The 12,111-nt window shown below is 36.9% G+C and overlaps 1 protein-coding gene across 4 annotated transcripts in view; it reads right to left on the bottom strand.

The window, feature by feature from the left end:
• Positions 1-1,448: 1,448 nt before the first annotated feature.
• pld1b (phospholipase D1b) overlaps positions 1,449-12,111 on the bottom strand; it is a 46,827-nt gene continuing 36,164 nt past the window's right edge. For all 4 annotated transcript variants that reach the window (XM_022204588.2, XM_051940115.1, XM_051940116.1 and 1 more), the window contains 6 exons: positions 9,856-9,969; positions 9,631-9,680; positions 8,152-8,286; positions 6,787-6,940; positions 5,088-5,205; positions 1,449-4,910 (listed from right to left, as the gene is read on the bottom strand). In XM_022204588.2, the coding sequence (XP_022060280.1) occupies positions 4,686-4,910; positions 5,088-5,205; positions 6,787-6,940; positions 8,152-8,286; positions 9,631-9,680; positions 9,856-9,969 (796 nt within the window). In that variant the 3' untranslated portion in view covers positions 1,449-4,685. The remainder of the gene's footprint in view (positions 4,911-5,087; positions 5,206-6,786; positions 6,941-8,151; positions 8,287-9,630; positions 9,681-9,855; positions 9,970-12,111) is intronic.

The raw sequence follows: 12,111 nt of genomic DNA, 5'->3' as shown, positions 1-12,111 counted from the left end.
TTTTGTGTCTCTTTGTGGATGTTTTGTGTGTCTTTGTAGTGGTTTTTGTCTCTCTTTGTGGTTGTTTTGTGTCTTTTTTTAGTTTAGTGTCACTTTCTGGCCATTTTGTGTTTCTTTGTGGTTGTTTTGTGTCCCTTTCTGGCCATTTTGTGTCTCTTTGTGTTTGTTAAAAAATATTCTGGGAACTAAAATTAATGTTTTTACAACATAAACATTTCTAGCCGGGTTTTTGCTGGACGGCTTAAAGTTCGCAAACTCAGAAACTGCAGGAATGAATTTAGTTTTAAAACCCGACTACAGGGATTTGAGGTTGAGAATCTGGAAAAATGTGGACTTTCTGGAGGTGAAACAGTAAAAATACACCGCCACAGCTCTGGAAATCATCTGGAGCATCAGCATTTCCCTTCATTGCGGGTTTTGTGGCCTTCCAACATGTAAATCCTGTTTATGTGGCGCCCCCCGGTGGTCTGAAGGTGAAGTGCAGGTCTGCGGGGACAGAGGAGGTTTCCTGAGGACAGAAGCTGTTCTCATCTGACTGATGAAGCGTTTCATTACTGATCCAGATCAGACAGAGGACGGGCCGCCTTTGTTCAGAGACTTTCATAGAAACTCAAGAAAGACAGTTTGGTTTGATTTCAGCGCCTCAGTCTGGAAATGAAAAAACAGGAGTCGTTCTGTATGAAATCAATCTGGAAGCAGACCTCCTCAGAATCAGCTCATATAATTACTATAGTGAATTTAATGACGCCATGCAGAGTTCTACCTTCAAATTCTTAATATTTTCATATTAAAAGTGTGTTTTTTTCCCATCATGACTTCATAAATACAGCAGATAAACACAGAAACCATCTAAGTTTTGTTAAAAACTGCAACCAGACCAGTTTTACATCCATCACAATCTAAGCGCTAAATCTAGTGTTGGTTCATTTTATTTACCAAATTCAGCTCTGAAATAGGAAAAAAAAATGTCCAAAATGACCAAACTATTCTTCATAATGAACCAAAAACTGTCCAAAATACCTGAAATTCAACCACAAAAATGACAAAATCTTGCCCATATTTAACATAATTTGTCCAAAATAACTACAAAAATGACTCATGAGCCAATTTTGAGTTTATTCTAGGGTTTCTTTTTTGTCATTTTAGTGAATTTTGACTCATTTTACAGGTTTTTGAACAATGAGTCATTTTGGAAAAGATTCAGGTAACTTTAGAAACTCTTTGAAGCACTTTGGATGTTTTCCTCGTCACTTTGGCACAAATTGACAAATTTCCCTCAATATTAAAATTAAAGTTTCCCCCATAGCTACTGATATAAACTACTAATATAAGATAAAGTGGATTTTGCTGATAGAAAAAGCAGAAATAAATCTTTTAAATCCAGTGTTATCCATTTAAGCTCATGTGAAATGTCAAATGTGTTCAGAAAAGAGTCAGAACCTTTAGAATAACTTGTTAATATGCCATTTATTTAATCCATCGTTTCACAAAAGCAACACGACGCGTACTGCAGATCGATTTTTAAGGTCAAGAAAAACGACAATCTGTGCAAAATAGTGCATTTTCATTTCCAACAGAGAGGAGACAGGACAGAAAAATCAGCGTTTTCGGCCCAGATTTAAAGAAAACGAGGGAACATCTGAACCGAATCCACATTTCTGGTTCATTTCAATTCAGCTTTTCATCGTTCTAATGTCTAAACTGTCTGATATTGTGCAGAAGTGTCATTTTTTATCACTTCTGCACTGCTTTTTTTTGTTAATTTCAGGCGAAGCTGCAAGAAAATGACGGCTGAGAAGCTCCGGAGCAGGAGGTAGAAACACCGGGAGGTAGAGAGGACGAATAAAGAGGAAAAAAGCACATTAAGGTCCCATTTTCTATAAATATTAACAGTAAGTTTCAGGTTCATGTGGCAGACAGGCACACCGTTTACATCAGTAATGGCTTTGGAGGAAACAGGGTTCATGCTTTTCTCTGGAAATGGCAACGAGCTGCAGACCGTTGAGTCGATTTTAAGTGTTTTCAGGTAAAGTTCACAGCACAAAACGGCGCCATGCAGATAATAAACCTACCAATCAGGAAGACACAACGAATATCGATGCTGCGCTTCATAAATGTCAGAAAAATGAAGTGAAATGATCCTAACTTTTGCTATAATATTTCATTTTTTTGGCAGCAGAAACAAGCCGCAAACTCAAAATTCTCATATTATTTTCAAAACAAAACTTAGAGTTGAGTTTTTACACCGTAAACAGACACAGAGCAACACTAGCCACAAAGACAAATCGAGTTTTTGTGTTAACCGATGACTTTAAATCCAATATTTACTCTCTTTTAGCTCCGTTTTTGGTCTCCACCACCTCCCAAAGAAAACATCTGGCTGTTTAGGAGCTAAATGCTGCTACAAATCGTCTGAGTAAATTTTTAAGGCTTTTCCTCGGATAATAGCTGCCTAAGCCTGGAAAAACAGGCCAAAAAAAGTTTTACAGAAACAATCTGTGGTAAACCAACAGACGCAAAGTTAGCATCTAGCCAGTAAACCTTTACTAGTGGAACATTTAGGCACTGACGAGACAAATACTTTGCTCTGGAGATGGTGGAGACCAAACACAGAGCAAAAACATGTCGTATGTTGCATTTTCTGCTTGTTCTGCTGCCACCTAGAGGCCAAAACTAAGTATGCAGAAACAATCGTCATAAAGTTAGCAACTAGCTCGTTACAGCAGAAGAACACTCGAATATTTGCTCCAGAGATGGTGGAGACCAAAAATGGTGCTAAAAGATGGTAGATGTTGTGTTTTCTTTTTGTTCTGCTGCCCCCGAGAGGCCAAAAACAAACTTTGCAGAAACAATCTTTGGTAAACAACCAGACGTAATGTTAGGAACTAGCTAGTAAACCTTCACTCATGGAACATTTAGTCACTGAAGAGACAAATATTTTGCCCCAAAGATGGTGGAGACCAAAAATGGAGCAAACGCCTGAAAAGCTGCATTTGCTGCTTGTTCTGTTGCGCCCTAGAGATCAAAACCTGATTTTGTAGGAACAAAGTAGGGGAAAACCAACAGATGTAAACATAACAACTAGCTGCTTATAGCAGCTGAATAGCCATTTCTTTCGCTCTGGAGATGGTGGAGACCAAAAACAGAGTAAATATGTTGTATATTTCTGCTTGTTCTGCTGCTCCCTAGTGGCCAAAAATATCCCCCCCCATGCAGCTTTTGCACTAATGTTGTCTGCTAGCTGCAAGAATTTCCATTTTCTGACATTATATCAAACGCAGCATTATAATAAACACATCATGCATGAGTCTGACGGTTATGTAGTCCAAAAAAAAGAGCTTCACATGAATTTCCTCATAGTTTCCTGGAGAAAACATTACATTTGCACATTATAAATCATCTAAAGGCTAAGCGGCTAGTTTCAGCCCAGTTATTTTTCCAGGAAATTAGAGGAAGCTGTGAGACGAAGCCCCACTGTGGACCACAAACACAACGCCAGAGTATAAAAACAGGTCACTTAAGGTTTTAATGTAGAATCCACAGTATGAGGAATGTCGTCTTTGGCACTTGGGATTTCCTGGTTGACATAAATATTAACAGCAAAGGTGTGAGAGAGAAAAAGAAAGAAAAGAATCGATGCTGCCCTTCGTCCTCGTCTCTGCTTTCATTCATTTAGTGTCTTTTCCCAGAGGAGCTGCGTTCGCCGGCCTCGGTCGTTGCATAGTGTTGTTGGAGGCCGGAGGATCTCGATGGCTTCACTTTTATTTACTTCCTTCTTTTTGTAAACGTGACGCCCAGATTGTCACACACCGTGGATTTCAGCCCTGTGTTTACAGGAGGGAAGGCGTCTCCATGTTTGTTGTTTTTGTAAATTTAAGCCAGTTTTTAATCCTCTCGTGTGTTCAAGTCCCAGTCGACGCCCTTCTGGAGGTAAATCGGCAAACAGAACTAGGAGATTTTAGGATATTTTTCTTTTAATCTCTTTAGAGCTCCATCTGAACCTGCACCTGAAAGGATATTAAACTCTAGTTGTGCTTTTTAAACTGTTTTAAGATCATTTTAGATGTAGAAAATCTTCACAGTTTCACTACCAGCCAGGAAACATGGTGCAAAAGACCTAATAAACCTAGCTTAGCGCTAAATTAGGTTAGCGCTAACTTAGCACAGATTTTTACGATTCCGTAAAGATTAGTAATTAGCTTTAGCTCTGGTTGCTATACATTTGAGCCTTGAGAGGGCCATGTTAGCTGTTTCCAGACGCTTCCACAATTTATGCTAAGCTAAGCTAATCATGTCCCTCCATACCCATTTTTAAAATCTGCAAAAATCTGTAACTGGTTGCTCCACCTGGTGGTGCAAATCGGTACTACATGTAATCTACAACATGGTTCCTGTCATCCCTCATCTTCTGCTTCATCTGTTTATTTAATAACAACTATTTTATAAATAGCAATTACTCATTAGCGTCCTACTGAAAGAAATTCTGATGTCGGAAAAAGGTTTTGAATGGAGTCTAAACTCAGGGCAAAAAACCTCAAACTTCCTGGTTAGCATGTGACTGAGAGCCTCGTAGCTAATTGTTTTAGGATAGGAATACAACGCTAACGTTAGCCGTGAAGTTCTGCCCAGCAGCTCAGACCTCCAGAAGGGTGTCAGATTCATCCACCCGAGTGTTCCCGTCCTCCTCAGGTCCAGACCTCCATCGGCACCATGGCCTCCTTGGAGCCGATGGGGGGCAGCAGGTTCTGCTCGCTGAGGAACTGCAGAGGAAACTGGACCAGGAAGCCCCGGATCTTCTTCAGTTCCTCGTGAGCCCGGGCCGGGTCGTCTTTGTCCAGGCCCGCCTTGGCCAGGTAGCCCTCCAGCTCCAGGATGTTCCGGACGTCGCTGGACGGCAGACAGCGGAAAACCTGAAGAAGACGAGAAAAAGAACAGGGTCTGGTGTCAAGAACTGGTTCTGAACCCAAACATGAAGTGATAAAGCTAATAAACGCATCACCAGCTAATATAAAAAGATAATAAACAAAAGAAGGAAATAAAAAGCGAGTAAAAGCCTGAATTTTTGGACGGTGTGGAAACTGCCTGACCTTCTGGTAGATGGTGGCGTTGCGAGCGCAGGTGGCCATCCAGACCTCCTTGTAGAACTGATCGCTGATGGGATCGGAAACATCGATGGAGGGATCGGTGTTAGCGCCGAGGATCATCCTGGACAGAGACAGAGACAAAGCTACTTATGTAGGGGAAACAGATGCTACGATTCAGAACAGGAAAATTATATTAAATTAACCCACTGATTTGTCAAATTGGCATTATTAATCTTGAACTCAACAGTAGATAGTACAAACCTAGCACAACATTTGGCTGCAAATGGCAAAACTCAAAATTTCATTTTAGCACCATTTTGTGTCATTTTAGCATCTTTTTTGTCCTTTAAGCACCCTTTTGTGCCCTTTAAGCACCTTTTTTGTGCCCCTTTAGCATCTTTTTATTTAATTTTAGCATCTTTTTATTTAATTTTAGCATCTTTTTTGTCCTTTAAGCACCCTTTTGTGCCCTTTAAGCACCTTTTTGTGCCCTTTTAGCATGTTTTTTGTCCTTTAAGCACCTTTTTGTGTCCTTTAAGCACCTTTTTGTGCCCCTTTAGCATCTTTTTATTTAATTTTAGCATCTTTTTATTTAATTTTAGCATCTTTTTTTGTCCTTTAAGCACCTTTTTGTGCCCCTTTAGCATCTTTTTATTTAATTTTAGCATCTTTTTATTTAATTTTAGCATCTTTTTTGTCCTTTAAGCACCTTTTTGTGCCCCTTTAGCATCTTTTTATTTAATTTTAGCATCTTTTTATTTAATTTTAGCATCTTTTTTGTCCTTTAAGCACCTTTTTTGTGCCCCTTTAGCATCTTTTTATTTAATTTTAGCATCTTTTTTGTCCTTTAAGCACCTTTTTGTGCCCTTTTAGCATCTTTTTGTGTCATTTTAGCATCTTTTTTTTGTCCTTTAAGCACCTTTTTGTGCCCTTTTAGCATCTTTTTGTGTCATTTTAGCATCTTTTTTGTCCTTTAAGCACCTTTTTGTGCCCTTTTAGCATCTTTTTGTGTCATTTTAGCATCTTCTTGTGTCCTTTTGTGCCTTTTCGTGCCATTTTAGCACCTCTTTGTGTCATTTTAGCCCCTTTTTGTGTCATTTTAGGATCTTGTTGTGTCATTTTAGCATCTTCTTGTGTCCTTTTGTGCCTTTTCGTGCCATTTTAGCACCTCTTTGTGTCATTCTAGCCCCTTTTAGTGTCATTTTAGGATCTTGTGTCATTTTAGCATCTTTTGTGTGTCCTTTTGTGTCTTTTCGTGTCATTTTAGCACCTTTTTGTGTCATTTTAGCATCTTTTTGTGTCAGCTTTGTGTGTTTTTGTGTCATTCTTGTGTCGTTATAGCATATTTTTGTGCATTTTTTGTTGTTTTTTTGTCATTTTAGCATCTCTTTGTGTCATTTTCCTTTCAAAAGTGAAAACTTTATATATTCTCGTCTCATTACCTACATGTAAAGTGAACCATTTAAAGCCTTTAAAGTTGTCGAGACATGATTTTCATGAGCTGTAAGCCAAAATCATTCAAATTAAAAAAGGCTTGAAATAATTTATTTTTAAATTATCAATTAATGGATAAAAAGTCAACATTTTCCCTAATATCCAACTGAAATGATTATATGAATAAATATGGCCCTGATCTTCTTTAAACTGCTTTTCTGACACATCAGCTCTGATAAAACAGATAAAAACCAGGATGTTTCGGTACTTGAAGCATTCGAGGCGGAGCTGCAGGGCGTATCTTCCCGCCTGGTACCGCTGTCCGTCCATCACCGAGGCGACCGTCTCCGAGTCCTCCACGATCACGGCCACCTCGCTGTCTCGTTTCCCCAGCATGCTGCGGTCGTTGATGTTGGCCGAACCTGCGGCGGTAGAAAAGCAGAGCAGATCAGAGCAGAGAACCCACCAGCAGGAGGCGCTGCAGCTCAGGTTTTCAACCAGAGAGGAAACAGCTGATCAGACCGATAAGGAGGAAGAAGTCTGTCTTTGTTCTGTCTCGTTAAATCTAGACGGCTTCTCCTATTTTTCTTCCTCTTTTTGTGAGTTCAGCTTCATGTTGGAGGAGCAGCTTTTGTTTTGGCGTTTCTTTCAAAGAATAAAAAAATGTAAATTAATGGTCAAACATAAAGAAAAATATAAAACAATTTTTATATTTGTAAAAATACAGATTAGTCACCATTTTGTCATCCTCCTCTCACCCCTTTCTTCGTTACATTTAACATTAAAATTAATATTTTTCTCAATAATTCAGTAATAATATCAGATATTTGCACATTGTTGTGTCATTTTAGTGAATTTCGACTCATGTAACAGGTTTTTAAACAATGTTTGGGTAATTTTGGGAAAGTTTCAAGTACTTTTAGAAACGCTTTGAGGCATTTTGGACGTTTTTGTAATCATTTTGGACAGATTGTGACAAATATGGGCAAGATTTTGTCCTTGTTTGGTTAAGTTTCAGGTATTTCAGACAATTTTTGGCTCATTAGGAAGAACAGTTTGGTTATTTTGGAAACAGAAATGCACCGAGGATTTTTTTGCCTTGAGTTTAGCCTCTTTTTGTGAGTTCAGCTTCATGTTGGAGGAGCAGCTTTAGTTTTGGCGTTTCTGCTTTCATAGAATAAAAAATGCAAATTCACGGTCAAACATAAAGAAAAACATAAAACAAATTTTCGATTTGTAAAAATACAGATTAGTTACCATTTTGCCATCCTCCTCCCACCCCTTTCTTCGTTACATTTAACATTAAAATTAATATTTTTCTCAATAATTCAGTAATAATATCAGATAAGATCATTTAACTGGTTTCATTTTTACTATTTTTCCAACGTTTTTATTTCTCATGTGCTTTAGTCTCAAATTGTTGATTGTTAACGACCTGGAAACGTCTGAGAAATATTAATTTCTACTAAAAGAAACATGAAAGTGACCCCATTTGCAGAAACCAAAAAGACATCTGGTGGTTTGCTCTCCATCCCAGGAGGAGTCGATGTATTTTTAGCTCAGATCAAACTAAATCTTCTCCTTCATTTCCAGACTTTTTAAATCTGATTTCTGCAGCAGCTCTGCTTTTTACCGATGATGACGGTGTTGTCGTCGGCGATGAGCATCTTGCTGTGGACGTAGATGAGCTCCGTGACCAGCTTCCCCTCCAGCTCGGCGTGAGTTCTCAGACCGGCGATGGAGATGTAGTTCATCCACTGGTCACCCACTGGAAAAAAAACACAGAAACCACACGGCTGCAGTCACCCTTTGACTCTGAGCTGGAGAATTTAAAGTGCATACGAGGAATTTAGTGCCAACTGAGGGTGTGTTTGACAGCTTTACAGGTTATTTAGTCCAATAAATTACATGTTTCGTAGAACTTTTTGTTAAGAAAACCACAGAGAATCACAATAATCTGCAGATCTGATTAGAAATTAAAGGAACAAACAATAAAAAAAAGCAGCAATGTGAAAATAACTGATGCCGGAGTGCAGTTTTTTATTCTCACGTGTTTACCTGTAATTGTTTCAGTGATTTTCTGTTATTTTACATCTTCTTCCCTGGATTGTTAATATTACAGATAATAATAATGAATTAATAATTAACTAATTTGTTCTTTTACAATGTTGGACTGTGAATTTACATGATTTCTACTGTATTTAAATCAACAAAAATAGAATAATTTTACATACAGTCGCAGTTATTTGTAAAAAAAAAATGCGTATTCAGGATTTAAAGGCAGCAAATGATTTTTTAACAGTTATTTTACTGATTTTCTTTTCAGTTTGAGTAAATTAGAGTTCAGCAAGCTAAGGGGCACCATGACAAAGACTTCTGTGACGTTTAATGACATTTGAAAGTTGTAATTCCAAGTTAAAAGATAAATAAATAAAATCATTGACATAATGAGAAATAACAGAGAAATGTTCAGGTTTTTGTCTTTCATAGTTCCTGGGATATTGTTGTTCAAATACAAAGTTTTGACGCCCTTAGCTAGCTAAGAGGCACCATGACAGACTTCTGTGACGCTTAATGACGTTCTGAATATTGTAAATAAATGAATCAACCACTTCATTTTTTAAAGAAAATCCTTACATTTCAAGTCACAAAAGCCTATAAAATTTCTGGTTTTTATCTTTGATAGTTCCTGAGATATTGTTGTTCAAACATAGCATAAAATTCTGACAATTTTAAGCAGCTAAGGGGCACCATGACAAAGCCTTCTGTGACGCTTAATGACTTTAGAAAAGTTGTATTATTGTTAATTTTGGAGGAAAGTCATTCGAAGTTAAAAATAAATAGGTTGACATGATGAGATCTAATGAAATTTTAGATTTTTATCTTTAATATTATCAAGATATTGTGGTTCAAACAGCCTAAAATGAGAAAAAATGTGCTGAAAGTGCGTCAACTGGCAGTTTTTAAAAGTAAATTATCTCGCAAAGTATTTGATAAATCAAGCTAAAACTTCACAGACACCATACTACATATTCATGGTCTAAAGAAACTCTATTTAACCTGCTTTTTGTCATTTAAGCAGCTGCTTTTGCTGCCGTCAGCTGGGACTTACTTTCCCTCTTGAGCTGGGAGATGATGGAGTGGTCTCCTCGGTTCATGGTCCTGCAGGGACGAAGCAGCAGAGCGTCAGGTCCTCATAATGCTAGCCTTTGTGTGTCGCTGTGTTTGCACTGCCAGGGCCGAGTGTTGACTCCAGAATTCAGGTCAGATAACAAACATACCGGCCGGTTTTAAAGCGTAAAGGCGTGTCGGTGGTGTACTTCCTGTTCAAACACACCTGTAGTTGAAGTGCATCACGGCCTGGATGGCGCTGCCTCCTCCGGTGTTGATGTCGCCTTCAAAGCCCGGCAGCAGCGGCGTCACCACGTAAACCCGGTACTTCTTACCCTCCCTGAGGCGTGGACAAACACACATTAAAACAATTATTAGAGCTTCGACTTCAACAGATTTTAAACTCTAGAGTCATTAACTTCTATTTAGAAATACTTCCTAACAGGGAGCAGGATGTCAGTGGATCCAGATTCTTGTAGTTAATACTGATAATAGTTCACTTTTTTAAATCTACCACAGGGTTTAAAAGTCATGATATATTTTTAAAAATGACAAATTATACCGTTTATTAGAGCCAGAAACTGTAAAAACACTGAAAAATTGTCAGAATTTAATTTAATTTAATTTTTCTTGCGATCACTGAATAAATTATTTCTAATAAATCTTGTATATTATGACAGATAAGACATTTTAAAAATCTCATTATGTGATTGCAGTGCAGTTCTTAGTGCAATTAATCAAGCTGAGGGATTAAAAATCAACTATAAGTGATTCAAATTTAACATGAAATTAATCTGAAGTGAATTGTCCATGGGCTTCAAATACAAATTCAGAGAAACTGAATTAAATTTCAAATTGTGCGATTTAAATTTAGTTTTTACAAAAGCTGAACAATTCAATTTCAAACATAAATGATTCAAATTCAGCAAAATTAGAATTGAAGTTGAAAAGAAATGTGATTCAACTTCAAATTGATCAATTTAAATTCAACTATAAATGATTCAAAATGAGCAAATTTAAAATTAATTTTGAATGAGCTTCAAATACAATTTCAAAGAAATTGAATTTGTTTTCCACCAAAAAAAAAAAATTTAAACTTCAGTTTTCAGTACAATTATTCAAGTTGAGCAGCTTAAATCCAAATAAAAATGATTCAAAGTCACCAAAAAGTTGAACCAAATTTTTCATTAGTGTAAAATTTAATTTCAACCAAATAAATTCAGTTGAAAAAAATTGAATCAAATTGCTTTTGTTTTAATACAATATTTTAGTTGAATAATTTAAATTCATATCATAATGACTCAATTCATTTTTTTAGTGAGCTTCTACTGCAATTATAGAGAAACTGAATTAAAATTAAAACCAAATAAATTTCATTTCAAATTATGTGATTCAAATTCAGTTCCTGGGTACCATTATTCAAATTAATCATTTCAAATTCTAATCCAGTGGCTCATATTATTATATTGACACTGATCTGCTGCAGTTTGAAGGAAGACCTAGAAAAAGAATTTGAACTATTTTAGGCAAATATTTCTGTTTTTAAATTTTGTTAACTCTTCAAATTTTCTCATTATTTTCAGGTTGTGTGTAAAATTTGACATTTTTTTAATGTTGTTTCCTTATTAGACTCTATATGCTGCAGCTTGTGCTTTTTGAACTCAATTTGAAGGGAAAAAAAGAATGAAAATGAGCTTTGTGTAGCAGCTGCAGCTTTAAAATAAATGAGTCTGAATCCACACCGTGTCTGAAGGCTGCAGCTCTGTGGAGGTATCGAGTCGGTTTGTTTGTTCTGTGCAGGATGTGATAAACAGATTTCCTAAAATACCACAGAGAGATGTGACAGAGGAAATTATTCAAATAAATCTGTATATTTACAATGTCTAATCAGGTGATTAGTGGACTGGAAGGTAAACGGAGCAGCTTAAACCTAGACGCTGGAGATAAAACAGCACGGTGTGATGATAATCAGTGTGTTTGCCTTGTAAATGATTTCAAGGTGAGGCAGCCACACTAGCGCTTAAACAAATCTAACATGCTCTTGTGTTAGCCCAACTATAAAGTAGGCTATTTTGATGATACAGTCTTTGACACAAGAGCATGTTAGATTCGTTAGCTAGCTAGTGTTAGCTAACTATAAAGTAGGTTAATTTGGTGATACATAACACACTCTTTCACACAAGAGTATGTTAGCTAGTTAGCCTTGTTAGTAACTTGTGCTAGCCCAACTATAAAGAAGGCTAATTTGATGATACAGTGTTTGACACAAGAGCATGTTAGATTTGTTAGCTAGCTAATGTTAGCTAACTATAAAGTAGGTTAATTTGGTAATACATAACACACTCTTTCACACAAGAGTTTGTTAGCTAAGTTAGCTAGAGAACACACTCTTTCACACAAGAGTATGTTAGCTAGTTAACCTTGTTAGTAACTTGTGTTAGCCCAACTATAAAGTAGGCTATTTTGATGATACAGTGTTTGA

Source organism: Acanthochromis polyacanthus, chromosome 20 (assembly GCF_021347895.1).
Source record: "Acanthochromis polyacanthus isolate Apoly-LR-REF ecotype Palm Island chromosome 20, KAUST_Apoly_ChrSc, whole genome shotgun sequence".
Taxonomy (NCBI): domain Eukaryota; kingdom Metazoa; phylum Chordata; class Actinopteri; family Pomacentridae; genus Acanthochromis; species Acanthochromis polyacanthus.
The sequence above is the reverse complement of the archived record's forward strand: the minus strand, read 5'-3'. Positions and strand labels throughout refer to the sequence as shown.